General features: G+C 38.8%; 1 protein-coding gene across 1 annotated transcript in view; it reads left to right on the top strand.

Moving 5' to 3' along the window:
* Positions 1–20,042, top strand: part of RPS6KA5 (ribosomal protein S6 kinase A5) — a 173,170-nt gene that overhangs the window by 34,088 nt on the left and 119,040 nt on the right. Inside the window, exon 2 of the mRNA XM_041759147.1 lies at positions 18,228–18,299. Within this exon, the coding sequence (XP_041615081.1) occupies positions 18,228–18,299 (72 nt within the window). The remainder of the gene's footprint in view (positions 1–18,227; positions 18,300–20,042) is intronic.

A 20,042-nucleotide genomic window follows, 5' to 3' on the forward strand; every position in this document is an offset into this window, starting at 1 on the left:
GAGAGAGCATGAGCAGGGGGAGGGGCAGAAGGAAGGAGAAGTATGCTCCCCACTCAGCAGGGAGCCCAATTCAGGGCTCGAACTCAGGACCCTGAGATCATGACCTGAGCCAAAAGCAGATGCTTAACTGACTGAGCCACCCAGGCGCCCCCCCCACCCCAATGTATCTCCTTAAATACTTCCAAGTAAAGACAATAACAAGGTCAAACTTGCAGTTAACATGATTCAACCATCCTGTGTACAGCAGAAAACACTAGCCATTTTTGCAGAAGAGGACTCACAGTTCTTGAGTGTTTATTCTTCTCCTTGATATCCATCCCGTAAGTTAAATACTGTGATATAAAGTCAGTTCATCATATGTTACATGATAAGGGAATAAGAGAGGGGAGAGAACAAAGATATTTGTTTTACACACACACACACACACACACACACAGGCACATACACACATTAATGACAAAATAAGGAAGACATATCCATGATACTTGTGATCTTCATTTCTATAACTGGTCACATGGTGCCTTCCCAGTCCTTCAGGAACATCCTCGGAAGAGCTGTGGTATTGTAATTGTCCACATTCAGGTGGTGGCTGCACGTTGTGTAGAACCATCTGTAACCAGGCCTGGGTCGTCTTTTTCCATTAGCTGATCTTAGGGAACTCCCCATGAGGCCATAGGTGCAGGCTGGGAGAGTGAAGGTGGTGTGCTGGGAGTGGGGCCCGCAGGCATTTGTGCCACTTGTTCACATGACTTGTTTGCTTTCAGGCCCTCTTCAGCCCCGATCTCAGGTGTACCATTTCTATTTGATGATGGAAGCTCCTCTAAACATCTGACTTTATGGAGGACAATCTGCTTTACTCAAAGTCTACCAATGAAATACTAGTCTTATCCAAAAATACCCTCATAGAAGCACTCAGAATAATATTTGACCATGTATCTGGGCACTATATAGTCCTGCCAAGTTGACACATAAAATTAACTATCACAAAGAACATTAGACAGTTGACAAATCAGAATAGGGACCATAGATTAAAATATTTTACCAATGTTAAATTTTTTGAACTTGGTAACTATAGTGAGGTTATTTAAAAGCATTTTTAGGAGATACATACTGAAATATACAAGGGGCCAGGATGCATGATAAGGGGCCAGGATGCATGAAACTACTCTGAATAGAGCAGAAAAAATAAGTCTTATGTGTGAGAGTATGTGCGTATGTGTGAGCAGAATTTTAAAAATTGGTGATTCTGAATATGAGAGTTGTCCATTAGCAATTTTAGATTTTAAAATCATTTTCAGGGCAGCCTGGGTGGCTCAGCGGTTTAGCGCCGCCTTCAGCCCAGGGTGGGATCCTGGGGACCTGGGATCGAGTCCCGCACTGGGCTCCCTGCATGGAGCCTGCTTCTCCCTCTGCCTGTGTGTCTCTCTGCCTCTCTCTATATATATCTGTCTATCTCTCATGAATAAATAAAATCTTAAAAAAATATAAAATCATTTTCAAATAAAATTAAAAATTTAAGTGACTACGGAGCACTATAATAGTGTTTAAGAGGTACAAAAGCTCTATGACTTATTATAGGGCAACACCATTGTGCTCATACCCTTGTCATAAAATCAGAGGCGTTAATTGCTTGACTTGGTTTCAGGGGAATGGGTTACACACTTCATGTTTGAAATAAGAAAAGGAGGGGACAGCAGGGGAGCATGGTCCTGTAGAGCTCTATTGCCCCAAAGTCCTTCCAGAGCACTCCTTGACCTTTTCTTCTGAGTTGCAGGCTTGGTGTCAGAGGATGGTTGTGGTGGAGAAAATAGTTAAAACTGAAATAGGAGAGGAAGGATGGGTAAGACGGGAGGAATTTAGTTTCTTCAGTCCCCAGTGTTCATCCGCATTAAATTTGGTAGTCCACTAAAAATTAACATTTTTGAAAGTAGAACTGTTCTTGAAAAACAAGTTGGCAGTAGTAGCCCCTATGAACATTTCTAGCTCTAGGCACATATTATCACAAACTGATTTGATTCAAGGCAGCTGCATTTAAGTGCTGATAGAAACCAAATTGGCACTATTAGCAGCATGTAGTCTGGAAACTAGAAAAAGGAAAGGGTGTTGATAAAGTTCTTTCTCACAATAGAATCAGGCGTAGAGGTGACAATAGAATTGCAGTGGAAAAATGAGGTTATGGCTTAGGAAGGACAAAGTGCTGCTGTATTTTCTTACATCAAATTGAAATCTGACTCTTGGGAATATTACTTTGGACCGTTTGAAAACTACTTTATATTTTGCACAGAAGGTACAATTTAAAATATGTCAACAGATACCAAAATAAATATTTCCGTGGCACTTTGAAATCTGGAGTGTTTACTTTGCTGTGATGATTTAAGTTTTTATCATTTGTAAGTTATCTAATGTTTTGCTTGCCAAAATACTACAACATGACTTCTACCGCAAATGAAGGTATACCTTAAGAATATAAGGAAGGCCATGCAAAGTGTCAGGAGTGTAGCTCTGGTCTTTATCCAGATTCAGGTTCAAAGTGTGGTTGTCTTTAAACTGTCAGAGAGCTAATGATTGATAAACTAGTAGTAAGTCATAAACTAATACTGAGGGAACTTACCTTTTAAGTAAGTCTTCTAAAAACTTTGGGCAGCCCCAGTGGCACAGTGGTTTAGTGCTGCCTGCAGCCCGGAGTGTGATCCTGGAGACCTGGAATCGAGTCCCACATCGGGCTCCCTGCATGGAGCCTGCTTCTCCCTCTGCCTGTGTCTCTGCTTTTCTCTCTCTCTCTGTGTCTCTATGAATAAATAAATAAAATCTTTAAAAAAAAAAGTCTTCTAAAACTTCACAATCCTTTTGATGTGCTATATTGTTTCCTTAATTAGTTTTCTTCACATTTTTGTGTGTACTAAGTTCAGTGATAGGACATGGTCAGGAAATGAAGTATTCAAGTTGACTATTCTTGTAAAGCTGTATGTTTTACAATATTTGTGAATTCTCAAATAATTTACCACAGTAAAATTTTTTACTGTCCATTGATCATCTTCATTTGGAAATCCCACAGACCTTTCACATACTTATTTTTAATTCACAAAGTTTATGTTCACCAAATCTATATACACCCATACACACATCTGCATATGTAAATAATGATATGTTATCAAATCACATGCTGTTACAGCAAGGACAGAAAAACTTGTAACATTTAAGAATAATGCATTAATAAATAATCTATTTTTATAAAATCGAAGAACAAGTTGCTTGGATGATGTGGTATAAGATGTCCCAAAAATGTGTGCATCTTGAAAAATAAGTCTTAGAAACTTTATATTGCTATTAGAAAATATGTGGCTTTTCTAAAAAGCAAGCATTCCCTTTGATAAACAGATATGTGTGTAAAATAATAACCATGTAAACATTAAGAAAATTCTTGTTAAATCTGAAAATCTTCAAGATTTATAACATCCATGTTTAAAAAATATTTTCATGGAGAAAAAAGAAACCAAACAAAAAGATACTTTCATGGTTCTTTATAGCTCTTGTATTTTTGTATCGAGGCATGATTTACATACAGTAGAATTCACCCTTCTTGACATACAGTTCTGAGTTTTAGCAAATGAATAGGGTTCATATACAACACTTTGAAAATATGTCTTGTCCTCTGTTCCAAGCACTTTATGATTTCTTTTTTTTTTTAAAGATTTATTTATTTATTTATGATAGACATAGAGAGAGAGAGAGGCAGAGACACAGGAGGAGGAAGAAGCAGGCTCCATGCCGGGAGCCCAACATGGGACTCGATCCCGGGACTCCAGGATCGTGCCCTGGGCCAAAGGCAGGCACCAAACTGTTGAGCCACCCAGGGATCTGCACTTTATGATTTCATGGGTCAGCTAAGGATTGTCATTTTGAATTGAAGAGATTGTGCCACAGCTACTCCGAATTTCATGATTTTAGTAATTTCCGATGTTTTCACTTTGTGCCTAGCAGTATTAATGAATATTAAGGAATTCACTTTTTCTTTTCTTTTCCTAATTTCAGTGCCTAAGTGTAGCCTTTATTATTTCTGGCCTCAACCATTGCATCAACCTGTGTGTTGGCTTTGGTGTCTTCATGTGAATTCCTTTCTAATTCATTGTCCATGCTCCTGCTACTGTTGCTGCTGGTGTTTCTCAGGTACAGAAATGATTATCTTAATCCACAGTTTAAAATCTTTCACTGGCTCCTATTGCTTTTGGAACAAAATATAGACCTTTTCAAATCGGAGTCTCCATGAACTGGTTCCTGCCTTGCATCTCGCTGTGCTTTCTTGCCCTTTCCTTCTTTTGCATTTGCCTGTCTGCACTAATTGCAGATTCTCAGGTATGCCATGTTCTCTGTCATCTTGGTGCTTTTATGTGTTTTTTTTTTTTTTTCTGATGAATAGGCTTTTTCCCCCTCCCCATCTGTACCTCACTTCCCCAAACCTTCAGATGTGGCAAGATGCCCTCTTGGTACTCTGCCTCTTCTTACCTCTTTGGTAGTGGTTGTATGTTGGGCTTCCTCACTTGCCTGGGTGCCTCCCCTGGACCCTGCCCTGCTTGGCATCAGGGAGTATGTCTGCTCCAGTATTGCCTCTGATTTGCACAATACTGGATTTGCTCAGTCAGTAGACTCTGTAGTTAAATGTAGAGTATAATGACCACATAAAGCCTACAGTACAGGCAGGGAGAAGAAAAATGTATTATCACAGCAGTGGGCACCAGGATTCCTTGTATGGAGGGAACTACCCTGGGGGCATTGTCTTGATATCAAGCCCACTTAGGGGTGTGAATATGGATGTTAGCTAGGGCTGAGAGGTCAGGAGTGGAGGAAGCTGCTTGACAGAAGACAAGGGGACCAGTTTGTTGGTTTTTGCTCCTAAGAGGGAAGGAGAGAGAGAAAAGGAGGAAAGTCAAAAGAGCATTGCAAGGCCAGCGAATAGGTGAGATAAAGGCCTCCTCCCTCCAGGCTAGAAGATGGTGGGAAATTAGGACAGTTGCTACTTTCAGGTCCCCTTTAGTTGTTGCCATATGTACCAATCCTCTGCCTTTCTCTGGAAATCTTCCCCGACGTCTCTTATACTAAGGAATGGTTTCTGCATGTGTTCAGGTTTTGTTCCTGCCTTTTATAGAACTCAGAGGTGAACCCAGTGTTGTGTCTGGATTCGTGTGGTGCAGAACAGAGGTGATGCCTGAGGGACCTCAGAGGGGGCTCTGGACCAGCACAGGCTGTGGCTCTGCCCATTTGAGTCCCTTTAGCCTACAGAGCTGGCAAGCAAGCCCCAGCTAGTAACTAGGATCCATACATGAGAAAAGGCTGGAAATGAATATACGGAATGAGAGTAGCTCCTATGAGCATGGTGGGGTTATAATCGCCCCTGCCTTGGAGGCTTTCTCTGTTACAGGTCATGAGAGAAGAAGAGTTTTAAAAAGAGGAAAATGTCTACAGTAATGTGCTGTGTTCTTATTCACACCAGTACTTGGAAATTAGAGATTAATGTTGATGTTAAAATTGAAGGTCCTAGAAAGGGGAAGGTGAAACAGATCATTGAAGAATAGGGAATTTGAGGCAGGACTGAAACTCCTTTCTTTACCAAAAAAAAAAAAAACAGGAACTTTTTTATTAACTTGTTAGGCTTTGTCCCCTCCCCCTTTTATTTAATTGATGCGATAATGTCTCAGGAAGACAAACCTATTAAGAGCCTGAAAGTTGGACAAGTATTTTTGTAGACAAGAGTGTAGTGTTTAAGCTCCCTAAGTTGATGTTCTGTAGATCACAGATTTATAATAAATTGTAGTTTAATTATTTCGGTTTCAGCTGCGGCAAGCTCTTTCCCTACTTCCTACTGCACTCACAGCTGACTCTCACAACGCTGCTTTCTGTAATTGTTCTCCTTTTCTCCTGAGATGAAAACAGTCACAAAACTGTTGACAAGGTCACAATACACTGCCGCAGTGTCTTGTGTATACTGCTGTTAATGAGGTGTTCCTCGATGGTGACAAATAGGGTTCAATGCTGGATCGTTCTGTTAATTGCATTTCTTTTTCATGCCCCAATTTCATACAGATAGCTATGATTACAATCTCAAAAGACTGTTATATCAACCCAGATGATATCTTACCATTTTAGAATGACACAGGAGCAACTACATGAAACACTTATGTTTGCTTGATTAGTGTATTTTTTCCTTTGGGGTAAGAATCTCAGGTTAAAGTTGGATTGGTTGCTGAGTATGGAATTAGAAAAAAGGGGCAGCCTGGGTGGCTCAGCAGTTTAGCGCCGCCTTCAGGGCAGGGCCTGATCCTGGAGACCCGGGATCGAGTCCCACATCGGGCTCCCTGCATGGAGCCTCCTTCTCCCTCTGCCTGTGTCTCTGCCTCTCTCTCTCTCTTTCTCTCTCTCCTCTCTCTCTGTCTCTCATGAATAAATAAATAAAATCTTAAAAAAAAAAAAAAAAAGGAAATTGGCTGAGTGCTTTATGAGTGAAAGGCTTAGGAGCACAGTGAGGCCATCTCCAGGTTAGAGGTGTTGCTTCCTAGGGGACCTGACATTTGAAGCTGGTAATCAGGTTGTCCCTTGGAAAATACTAGAAACACATCACCCAACTTGGCATTCTGTTTTTTAGCTTTCATTTGTTCCAGTATACCTTTTGTTATCCATTCTCTAAATATTTTAGTTTTTTTTTTATTTGCATAGATCAAGTTCTATGCTGTTTATAGTGATTTTATCTCATAAGGTGACTTTTATAGATCTTATTTCATCCCCCTGTGTATTTTAGCCATGCTTATTTGAGGTGTTTTACTCTTGCTTCAATTGCACTGCTTCTCAGATACTCCCTTCAGAGACCATTTGTGTCCAGTAGAAAGGCTGTATATAATCTTTTTATCCATCCTTTACATATCCTTATTCTTCACTGTCTTTTATTTATTTTTTTTTAATTTTTATTTATTTATAATAGTCACATAGAGAGAGAGAGAGGCAGAGACACAGGCAGAGGGAGAAGCAGGCTCCATGCACCGGGAGCCCGATGTGGGATTCGATCCCGGGTTTCCAGGATCGCGCCCTGGGCCAAAGGCAGGCGCCAAACCACTGCGCCACCCAGGGATCCCTCTTCACTGTCTTTTAATTCTTTCTTCTAACTCTCTCTAGATCCCATTATTTATCACTTCCAACCCTCTCTCTCATCTGACTGCTAAGTTGGAAAAATATTTCATATGATTCTTTCCCATTTTCACTCTATTCCTTCCTTTCATATCTTTAAATGAATTATTTATATCCGTTGTTTTTAAGGATGTTATTTTATTTATTCATCTCCATCCATATACCCTGACCTCCCAACCTAGATTTGAGGGTAAAACTATGACTCTGGAACAGCCAAGTGGAAGAGATTCTTAGGGCAAGTTATTGATAGTAGGGGAAGGGAATGTGGGACTTCCATGCCCTATCAGGGAGCACCACCATCCCATCTCAGCACCTCTGTGTGTGTACCAACCCGAACCTTTCAGAATCACTGTTCAGGGGTTTTTCCTGGAGGTTTCTTGATATAGGCATGGCTGGTTAAATCATTGGCCTTGGTGATTAACTTAATCCCTGGCCCCTCTCCTTTCCCAGAAGGAGGTGCGGGGTGGGGGGGGTGCGGTGAAGCTGAGTCTTCTAGGTCTTTCTAGCAGCCAGCCCCCATCCTGAAGATATCTGGGTCCCCTTAGCCTCCAGTCATCTCAGCATACAAAAGACACTCATACCACTCTGGAGAGTCCTAAGTTTCTAGGAGCTGCATGCTGGGAACCTGGACAAAGACCAAATACATATTTACCATTCTACCACATTGACTTCATTGGTAATTGGTGGTGGGACGGGGGTGGGGGGGAGTAGTGTTGGCATTCTTTCTTTGGATTCTATCCGCTGTTCATTTTTTCAACTTTTCTCTGGCTCTTTTCTTTCTGCATCCAAACTCCTGGTCTTCATCAAGATTTGCTCTTCTTTCCATGTGGTCTCCCAAGGGCTTTCTTCTTAAAGCATTTGCTCTTCTCTTAATAACTTTTTCCCTTTCTGCCCTTCTAAGTTTTCTGGGATTCCTGTAACAAAAGACAGATTAACAATTTTATGTAGCAAGTTTTCTGTGACATGAGAGCCTCTTACATAAGGAAATGAAGACCCAGGAGACATAAACTGGAGCATTTTCATGTTAGGTTTGATGGGGTGGAAGGTTGTAGAATGGGTATGAGAGGACAAAGATACAGTGTACATGTAACCTGGGAGAAACTTAGTAAGGCCTGTTTGTTCAGACTCTTCCCTGTGTCCTCTGTCCAGAGATAGGCATGCTCCTTTCTCTGGGTATAGCGAGGGTGCCTCTTGTAGGAGAGTTTTATGATTTGCTTCATGGGGAGGTCAGAAACTCCTTTCCTGTACCTGATGTCGATTTTCTGATTCTTTCAGTTTAAAATAGTCAATGTGACAAAGTGCCATGTTTGGCAGGTAGCATGTTCTAAACCCCATCAGCATGCTGTCTCTGCCAAACTTCATTTCCTTGTCTAGAACTGTCTACACGGCAGCCTTTTTGGGATGCCCTGCCATCACTTCAAAATCAGTGTTGAAACCCCAAAACTTCCCCTTTCAACCTTCCTTTTCAACTTCCCCTTGCAACAATATTCGTTGACAACACTACCATTTACCAGACTTTCGTTTCTTGTACCTTTTTTTTTTTTTAAAGATTTATTGATTTCAGAGAGAGAGCGCGTGTGTGCAAGTGAGAGGAGGGGCAGAGGGAGAGGGAGAGAAGCAGACTCTGCACTGAGAAAGGAGCCCTACATGGGGTTCGATCCCAGGACCCTGAGATCACCACCTGAGCCAAAATCAAGAGTCTGACATTTACCTAACTGAACCACCCAGCGCCCCATTTCTTGTACTTTAGGTATGGGCCAATGGGAGGGATAAAAGTTGAATTTATCTATCTTTGAGTGTGGGGACCCTGTCCTGTTTGCATTTGTGGTCTCAGCATCCAAGTCAGGTATTCAGCAAGTGTATCTTGAACTGAACATTTTTCAGTGATTCTTAGGCTCATTCCTGCCCTTTTTATTCTAGTTTCTACCCAGTCCAGATTCTTGTTAGCACACATCCAATTGATTGCATTAACCTCTCCCTCTTTTAGCTTTAGTCTTCCCTTGCTTGTTATCCACATGGCACACCGCTGCCAAAGTAATTTTCTAAAACCTTACTTTCATCTTGTCAAGAGCCATTACTGCTTATGGATTCAGTTCAAGCTAATTAGTCTGGCAGGCTAGGTTTTGAATCATCTAGTTTGGGGAACTTATTTGATGTGATATTTTTGCTATTTTTCCAACATAAGCCCATCATAGCTAATTAGAACAATCCTCTTCTTATTCTGTACTAGGGAAGTATTTATTCTCACTTATGCCTTTTCTCCAGATATTTTTCTAGCCCAGAATTCCCTAGCCTTTCTTGCATTTTCAAATCCTGTGTTTCTTAAAGACCTAACAGCTGGCTTTGGTATCTGTAGGTACTTAGTGAATATTTGTTAAATGAGTAAATGAGAATTTGTATTCTCAATGAACATTTTTAAGTAGTTTCACATGATAGTGATATTCCCCTTATTGTCCATAGACTCCATAATCTTATAAATTTTATTTCTTGTAGCTTATTGCAAATTTAAGAAATAATTAATCTGTTGAATAAAATCTGGTTTATGAGTATCTCACTCATATACCAACAACTGTCTTTAAATGGCTTCAGAAGCATTATTACTTTTCCTTATTTCTACTTTAATTGTAAAAGTGCTTTAAATTAAGCCTTTTCTTAGCTTTAACACAAGTGAATTATTGGATCTAATCAAATGATTTCAGCACATGCTCTTAGCAATTACATTTGTGCAGCTTAGCAGAAACTATGGCAACAGAATGAAAAATGTGTTTTTCCTGATTTTTTTCCTCCATAAGATTGGGAAGTTCTGACTTAAACATCTCAACTTACAAAGAAATGGTCATAAATAATATGCATTATAAATTACATCGGTAGTAGAATTGCCTAGAAAGTTGGGTTAAGAAGCCATTTATCATTCATAGATTTATGGCTCAAATCCTGGAAGAATATGCCAAGGAATAACAATAGTAATCTTTGGTGGGGATATGGGAGAATTTCAAGGTCTACTTAAGGTTTATTTATATTGTCTATTTTTTTAAAGCCACAAACCAGTATTATTTTATGATAATAGTATAACAAACAACAAAGTTATTTAAAGTTGGGAGAAAAGACAGTTATCTGGTTTTTCTAAATTTATTATTTAAAAAGTTACATCAGCCATATTTTTCTACAGCACATAACCATATTATTATTCGATGAGCCAAAGGAATCCAGTTGTAGTGTCAGAAACCAAGTACAGGGCAGCTGGGGTGGCTCAGCGGTTTAGCACCGCCTTCAGCCCAGGGCGTGATCCTGGAGACCCAGGATCGAGTCCCATGTTGGGCTCCCTGCATGGAGCCTGCTTCTTCCTCTGCCTGTGTCTCTGCCCTTCTCTCTCTGTGTCTCTCATGAATAAATAAATAAAGTCTTAAAAAAAAAAAAAGAAACCAAGTACATTATATTCATTGTGTAAGACAAGATTTTTCTTTTAAGAGCTATTAATAATTCAGACTGATATCTAAAGAGAATCTGTTAAACATTGAAATTCATTTGAGTTTTGGCAGTTTTAAAAGATCCATTGACTTATTATTAAAGAACTTGTGAAAATCAGTTTTAAAAGTGATTTCCTAACCAGGAGGTACACATTAAAGGATAATAACATTAATGAAGAAGTGAAGGATTTTCAATGGGGTAGTTTCTGATATTTTAATTTAAAAAAATGGTAAAAACTACTTTATGAAAGCATTACAACTGTTCACACAAATGAATAAACTGAATAATGCATTAATGTAAAAACTATAAATGCTGTCTAAGCTGATGAGCTGTAGAGAGAGGCCTAATGTAGACTTTGAAAAGCTTAAAAATATTTTCTTTTAGCCCGTGCTTACTAATATTTAACAACTCATGAGGTGTAAGCATCAAAATAGCTGCCAGATAAAAACAACTGACTTGGCAATACTATTATGAACCAACTAAATAGGTCTAGTCTATGTTTGTTGATACCCTTTGTTATTTTATATATTTGTAAAGAGTTTTCACAAGACTTGTTTCTGTGGAAAGGAGGTAATCCTTTTAGTTGGGAATTAGGAACTGAGGGTAAGGTGTTGGTGCCAAGTTTTACAGCCAGAAATTCAGAAATGCCCAAAGTGCCCAGTCAGTACACTCTTAGCCCTGGAGAGTCATGAGGGAGCTGAGCTGTCTGCGAGGAGCAGCCAGTGGGACTCAGAGTGCCACATTGGTAAAGGCTGTGCAAACTTCCAGCTCATCACTCTAAGGCAACTCCTTAGAGATGCCTTGGTGCAAGTGGTTCAGGCTTAAGGCCTAAGTCTGGATTCCTTCCCTCCCAGCCTCATCTAGTCACCATATTGGGACCAGTATGTTAGATGTGTGTGAATTATAAGATGGGGGGGGGGGAGAACAAACTAGTCAGTGAACACCAAGTCCCAAAGAACCTCTGAATCTGCTTTGTCGACTACAGTATACAGTACCTCCCCCGCCTTATCCATGAGAGAGATGTTCCAAGACCCCCAGCAGATACCCAAAACCGTGCATAGTACCAAACCTCCTCTGTACCATGCATTTTCCTCTGCATGCATACCTATGATAAAATTTAATTTATGAATTAAGCACAGTAAGAGATTAACAATAACTAATAATCAGGACAGTTACAATATACTATAATAAAAGTGGTGTGAATATGATCTCTCTCTCAGACTGTCTTATGGTACTGAATCCACCTTTCTTGTGATGATGGTGAGATAATAAAATGCTTTCGTGATGAGCTGAGGTAAGGTGAGTGATGTAGGCATTGGGACAGAGTATGAGGCCACAGCTGACCTTCTGAGAATGCATTAGCAAAAGGATCATCTGCTCCTGACCCATGGCGAACTGCAGGTCACTGAGAGCGCAGGTCACTGAACCTGGAGAAGGTGAAGCTGTGGATAACGAGGAACTGCTGTATAGTGAAGGAGAGGTGCAAGAGAATAGCCGTTGGGCCCTAGTGGGTCAGGCTAGGCCAAGAGTTTGAGGCAGTAAAACAGACCTTGTGTAGAGACCGTTATTTGAACACAGTGACCCCACATACTGCTAATTGTGCCCTGTTAGGATTTTAGATTCTTGAATGATTAGAGTGTAGCTTCTCTTATCTCTGGAGAGGACTAGACAGGAGGTGGGCAGAGGTATGCCTGGCACAGGAGAAGGAGCTCCTGCAACCACAATAAAGTGCCATTTATTTTCACATATGGAGGAAAACAATGGACAGTTCTGTTTCTCACTTGTAAAGGCTTCCTTCTGGCACAGTCTGGCCCCAGGCGTGAGTAGCTCCTCACCATCTGATCAGTGTGCATCTGGGACTTCACTAAGGCATGTAATGACTCAGAAATGCAGATTTCTGTAATTGACTGATGTTTACTTCACCTCCAAGGTGAAATAGGATGTGTAAATATTTTAGGTCTTGTTCTAATAAATGTTGATGGTGTTCCTGGGAAGTTTGAGCTCTTGCTCTGAGGTTAACAATTTAAGAGAAATATAGTTTATTTTTAGACTTTCATGTTCAAAGACTTCTAATTATAATGACAAGTAATAGCATAGAAATGAGAACCATTTAGACACCTAGACTCACATGCTCAAATATGTGTTTGTCAGTGCTTAGGATTCTAAATAATATTCTCTTTACCATTTTTTAAAAAGATTTTATTTATCCATTCATGAGAGACACAGAGAGAGGGGCAGAGACACAGGCAGAGGGAGAAGCAGGCTGCATGTAGGGAGCCCAATGTGGGACTCAATCCCTGGTCTCTAGGATCAACCCCTGGACTGAAGGCGGTGCTTAACCGCTGAGCCACCAGGGCTGCCCTACCATTTGTTTTTATGTGTTTTGTTGTTAACATGATGAAAAAGATCTTTATAACTACTAAATTCTCCCCATCCCTAAATCTTGATACAGGATGTCTGATTACTTACGTTGCCTATCAGATGTAATATAAAATATGTAATGTAAAATATATTAAGTTCAAGAACCCTAAAATGAGTTTAAATCACCTTTTTAATTTTATTTTACTTTTTGAAATTAACTTACTAGGGTAGTAAAGTAAAAACTTTGTAATTGCAGGGGAGGAGAACCTTTCCCTTCTTCTAGGTTCTTTGGCTGGCCTAATAATTAAATTGACAACACGAATTAACAGGAGAAAAAACATTTAATTTTGTATGTACAGGAGCCTATAGAAATAAGAGACTCAAAGAAGTCACCAAAGCAGGTAGTTTTGTGAAAATTGACAAGATAGAAGGGTTTGGGTTTGGGGTAGAAAATTAGTGAGGAAGTAACAAAGTTTGTTTACATAGCTTTCTGGGCCCCAAATCTCTTATTTCTGGTAATAAGGATGCCTTCTATCCTCCTGGTACAGGGAAGGTACGTTTCAAATGAGAGATTTATTTCCTGCTTTCCCGGGCAGGTGGGGAGGGGGGGCAAGAAGAGGAGGTCAGTGTTTTTCTTTTCTTTCTCTGGCTGTTTCTTAAGTAACTTTAATTCAAAAGAATCGGCATGCCAAAGTGGCACATTTGAGGGTGGCATATTCTGCTCTCCTTCATCCTGTCTACAATATGAAGGCTTTTGTTTCTTGTAATTTCAGAAAAAAGACCCCTTACTGGAGAATTCCTTTGTAGAAAACAACTGTAAAACCTGGATTTAATGTTAAAAAGCAACTATTTAAGGCTCTTGAGAGTGAACAGAAGCAGATAGATTCCACTGGGGAGTACACAGTTGGAGGAGGGAAGGAAGGGAGCTATAAGAAGTAACTTTGCCTTTTCACTGATTTTAGCTTCAGGCTAAGTACAGTCTGTACTCTGGAGACTGGTGGAAAAACAATAGTCTCTCTGGCTGGGGAGACTAGAAAAGTGAAACCAGAGAACCCTGCTTCTCTGAAGATAGTAGAGAAATCCCAGAAGAAGAAGAGCCAGGGGAGGAAGAGTCCTCACATTTTGTGAGCATACATCTCTTCCTAATCTTTGAGCCATGTATGAGTACAGTGGACTCAGAACAGCCCAGCTGAAGACAAAAAATCTAAACTGAGCTGGAGCTGCCTCCTAAGAAAGAGTTTATAGTTCAAGCCACCCAAGACATTTGCCAGCTAAACAAAAGAAACAACTCACTGGAGGAAAAAATAACAATCTTTAGTCTTCACATTAACATTTCTACTTCCATAATTAGCCCCATATATGGAGAATCAAGAAAATGGAAATTTTCTGAAGAGGAAGAAATCAGCTGAGTCCTATCCTGAGATGAATGAAATATTTGCAGTAGCAGACAATATTTTAAAAGCAACTGTTAGAATATCCTCAGTGAAATAAAATGTCATGCTCTCAGTGACTAATAAAACAAGAAATCCTATCAGATAAATAGAAACAATGGAAGAGAACCAAATGGAAGTTCTAAAATTAAAAGATACTACATTTGAAATAAAAATTCAGTAGATGGATTTAACAGTTGAATAGAGGTACAGAAGGAAAAGTACATGAACTCGAAGATGGAGCAATAGAAATTAATTTGAAGAACAGAAAGAAAACATATTGGGACAAAAAATGAGTCTCAAGGACCTTTTTGGTTGATTTAAATAATCCAACATGCACGTAAATGGAACCTCAGAGGATAGAGAGAATGGGATAGAAAAACATTTTTGAAAAGTTAAAGCAGAAATTCCCCAAATTTGTTGAAAAACAGAAACTTATAAGATACTCAGTGAATACCAGGCTGACTGAACCCAAAGAAGTACATGTCAAGACACATCATGGCAAAATTTTGGAAAGCCAAAGATAAATGTTGAAAGCAACACTAGAAAAATGATACATTTCAAATAGAGGAGCAATGATCCATTTAATGACTGACTTCCCCTCGGAAACCGTGGAGGCTAAAAGAGAGTGGAAGAGCATGGTTAAAGTGCTGGAAGAAAAGAAAAACCTTATCCTGGAATTCTTTGTCAAAGGACAATATCCTTCAGAAATGAAGAGGATTCCGGATTCCAGAATTTGTTAGTGGTGACAGTGACACAATCTGTAAATAGACTAAAAACCTTAGACAGATACCCTTTAAAAGGGTGAGTTTTATAGAATATAGCTCAATGAAAAAACATAAATGAAGGCAAGAAAGACTTTTTCAGATAAAAGAAAACTCCAGAGAATTCTGCACTACGATAGATGTCAAAAGAAGTTCTTTCAGGCGAGGAAAACTTACACCATATGAAATTTTGGATTCTTGGAAGAGATAAGAAAGATCATCAAAATTGAGAAATATCTATAGAAATGAGAAAGTCTCTGTCTTCTTTCTTTATAAATCGTATTATATAAGTTCATATATAGCATGTATAGAAGGTATTAACCCCATTTAATATATGTATCAGTATTCCAGAAAGAATGATTGCAAAGTTTCTATATTTGTAGGGAAATGGTACAGTAGTAATTATAAGAGGACTGTAAGTAATTAAAGAAGTATACTGTAATCCTTAGGGCAACAACTATACTACTAATGCAAAGAAGTAGAGCTAAAATACCACTGTGAAAATTGAAATGAAATTCTAAAAAGCATTTCAGTGTTTTGTTGTTGTTGTTTTAAGTCAGGAAATATGGAACATGGGAACAAACAATAGAAAAGACAAGTTAAGGGGCCCCTGGCTGCCTTGGTTGGAAGAGCATGCAACTTGATCTTGGGGCCATGAGTTCAAGCCCCATGTTGGGTATGGAGATTACTTTAAATAAATAAAACTTAAAAAAAGTTAAAAACAAATAATAAAATGGTAGACCCAAATCCAGCCATCTCAGCAGTTACATTAAATTGTTAATAAAGTTCAGGGAGTATAGTTTTTTTTGGAACATTAAAAAAGTTCAGAGATCTATTGCAAACATAGAACGTTTAATTTTTTTTGAAACATAGAACGTATAATTAACACCACTGTATTGTACACTTAAAAGTGGCTAAGGTGGGAAATTTATATTATGTGAATTTGACCACATTTAAAAAAATTTTAACTATGGATTTAGTTAAGCTTTGAAAGGACACTGAGGGCAGCCCTGGTGGCCCAGAGAGTTTAGCGCCGCCTCCAGCCCTGGGGTGATCCCAGAGACCCAGGATCGAGTCCCACATCAGGCTCCCTGCATGGAGCCTGCTTCTCCCTCTGCCTGTGTCTCTGCCTCTCTCTCTCTCTGTCTCTATGAATAAATAAAATGTTTAAAAAAAATGAAAGGACACTGAAATCACTTACCTCCCTGAAACTTTTAATTCTAGAAGTTCCTAGTTGGGTCTGATTTTCTCAAGTTGTGTGCCCAGAGCATTATTTACTTACAGACACTTATAGTAACACTTAGTTTAAGGCATATAGCAAGCTCTGTATAAATTTAACTCACTGAGTCCTCATCACAACCCTATGAGGTAGGTATTTTATTTTCTGCCATTTTATTATGCTATATTTTCAAATATACAGAGAATTTGGAAGAATTACATGCCGAACACTCTTACACTCACTATCTAGATTCTGTAATTAACATTTTATCTATTGGCTTTATCACATATCTGTCTATCCATACCTATATTCATCCATTAATCCATCTTATTTTTTCAGTGCTTTTCAAAGCAAATTGCAGACATCAGTATGCTTTGTGGGCAGGTATTTTTATTATCCTCATTTTACATGAGAAGGGACCTGAGACACAGAAGTTAAGTAATTAATTTAGGGTCGGATGGCTTTTAAGTGGTAGAACTAGGATTTGAGCTAAGCCTGCCTTAACTACATCTACAGAATGCTGGTTGACTTAATAGGTATTACCATAAAAAATAATTTTGTGATCCGATAAACTTGACAAGTATAGTATCTTGGTTTTGAAGATTCACATGCAGATTTTCATGGTGTGGAATCTGTGAAGTTCAGCAGTAAAGAAACCTGATTAACTTTGTTTAAGCCAACCACTTCAAGTATAGCATGTTTTCCTCCAGATATAACATCTATTAACATCTTATAGGATAGGATCAGAATCAATGGAGTATAGTTCAGAAGTAATATGTAATTACTTATGGTTTATAAGATATTCTAATTTTGTTTAGGACAGAATATGCCTTTAAAGAGTTTACACTTTTTAAACAAATTTTAGAGCTGGCAGAGATCTTATACTTTATTGAGACCAGTGCTTTCATTTCAGAGACAAGGGAACTGAGACACAGGGTAGTCAGATGACTAATGCAGGCTGTATGGTGTGCAGGTGTTAATTGGCAGAAATGGGAGTAAAGGGGCACCTGGGTGGCTCAGTCAGTTAAGCATCCAAATCCTGATTTTGGCTCAGGTCATGATCTCAGGGTGGTGAAATTGAACCCTGCATGGGGCTCTGCGCTCTGTGCAGAGTCTGCTTGGGATCCTCTCCCTCTGCCCCTCCTTCTGCTCATGTTCTGTCTTTCTCTCCCGCCCCCCTTTTTGTTTAAGATTTTTATTTATTTATTTTAGAGAGAAAGTAGATGAAGGCGAGAGAGAGAGTATGAGCTGAGGAAGGGGCAGAGGGAGAGGGAGAAGCAGTCTCTCTGCTGAGCAGAGGCAGATGCCTAATTGACTGAGGCACCCAGGCCCCCCCTCCCCCCGCTTTCTAAAATAAACAAAATAAATCTTTAAAAAAAAAGAGATGGAATTAGAACCTAGCTAGATGCTGGGGATGATATTTAGTAGACACTCAATAAATATGTTAAATAAATGAATACATTGTGTAAATATGTCTAGTTTTCTTTATTCTGCATATCTAGCTACATGTTGGAATTTGTGTTTATTTCATATTATCTTGATCAGTAGTGAGTCTGTTAACACCTTATTTTTATGTTAACCTTAGGTACAAATGATATGTAGCTACTAAATTCTAAAAAAAGTTTTCCTGTAATATATAACATACGGAAAATTGCACAAAACATAGCTTTTTGTTTAACAAATATTTATAAAGTGAACCTTTGCTTAACCACACAAGTCAAGTGATAAAACATTGCTGGTATTTCAGAAGCCCCCTTGGGCGCCCTCCTGTTGCTGATCCCCTTAATTATTTTTTTCTCTTTCTTTTTTTAGCTAATTTAACAGGACATGCAGAGAAGGTGGGGATTGAAAATTTTGAGCTCCTGAAGGTTCTAGGAACTGGAGGTAAGTCTTAAAACATTTTCTTTTAAGCTAAAGTTATTCTTATGACAAAGGACTGATAATCCTCAAAACGGAAATCAGTTAAAAATTTAAGAGCATAAGAGATCCAATAGGAGAACTGTCAAAGAACATGAACAAATGATTCATAGAAGAAATACAAAAGAAAAAATTTGGAAGAATTGGCAAGGATGTAGGAAAACCAATTTCTTTTACCCTGCTGTTGGGAATGTAAATTAGTTCGATCTTTACATAGGATGCAATATTAAAATCATAAACATTTATAGTGAGCTTGTTACTTGCCAAGTACTCTGTGAAATACTTTATACTGATTAACTCATTCAGTCCTCACTCCACTTTATTCATATCCAATGGTCATCATGTTTCATGATGAAATACCCAAGAACCTTTGGAAACATAACAATATGAGATTGGTTAAATGGAACATAGATCTTTATGTTCTGTAATCTATACAATTGGAATGAAATGATCTGTATTTAACATTTTTGAAAGTTCTGCATTCTCTCATAAGCTTAAAAAAGACTACAGAAGAGAGCCATTACCCTGTACCATTTCTGTAAAAAAAATGGTATGAATCCGTGTCTGCCTATACACTTGACCCTTGAACAATGCACAGGGTTATGGGCATCAACACCCTGCACTGTTGGAAATCTGTAGGTAACTTTTGATTCCTCCAAAACTTAACTACTAACAGCCTACTGTTGACTGGAAGCCTTACTGATAACATAAACAGTTGATTAACACATATTTTTTATGTTGTATTATTATATACTGTATTCTTATAATAGAGCTAGAGAAAAGAAAATGTTATTAAGAAAATAATAAGAAATTGAGGCATCTGGGTGGCCTTTGTGTCGTGGGCCTTGCCGTATGAGCTCTTCCTAATTTTCCTGAGTAATTTAGCAGATTCTGTGGAGCCAGCTTCTGCAGCTGCCAGCAAATAAACCCCATGACTTATTTTCACCAACTAAGTGTCTTATTGTCAAGAAGAGTATCGTCTGATTGTCATCTTGGGAGATTTTACTGTGCATTCTCTCCTTCAGGTCATTTGTAAAGATGTATTTTTAAAGCAAACTGTCCTCCCCCTACCATATCCCTAAGAAATCCTGCTTTCAAAATACCAAGATAATGTGTTTTATCCTTATGTTTGTTTCCTCTTCCAAAGTCAGTATCGACTCAAAGGAGAAAAAGGGTCACAATTGTACGATGACAAGATTTCCTTAGAAATAATGCTTGTGCTATTTTGTCAAGGTTTTTCCAGGTCAATTTATGTTAAACCCACAGAATTTGTTTTATATGCATGGTTTTTTATTTTAATAGCCTTATTGCAATGTAATCACATGCCTTATTGTTCATCCATTTAAGGTGTACAAATTAGGGGATCCTGGGTGGCTCAGCTGGTTAAGCATCTGCCTGTGGCTCAGGTGATGATCCCAGGGTCCTGGGATCGAGTTCCAGATCGGGCTCCCTGCTCAATGGGGAGCCTGTTTCTCCCTCTCCCTCTGCCCTTTCCCCAACTTATGAGTGCATGCTTGCTTTCTTTCTCTCTCTCAAATAAATAAATAAAATCTTAAAAAAATAAAGTGTACATTGGTTTTTAGTATATTTAGAGTTGTGCAACCATCAGCAAATTAATTTTAGAACATTTCCTTACCTCAAAAACAAATTATGAACCCTTTATCTATTACCTCTCAAGATCACCATCCTCCCAACCTTAAACAACCACTA

The sequence above is a fragment of the Vulpes lagopus genome, chromosome 6, assembly GCF_018345385.1.
Source record: "Vulpes lagopus strain Blue_001 chromosome 6, ASM1834538v1, whole genome shotgun sequence".
NCBI lineage: Eukaryota > Metazoa > Chordata > Mammalia > Carnivora > Canidae > Vulpes > Vulpes lagopus.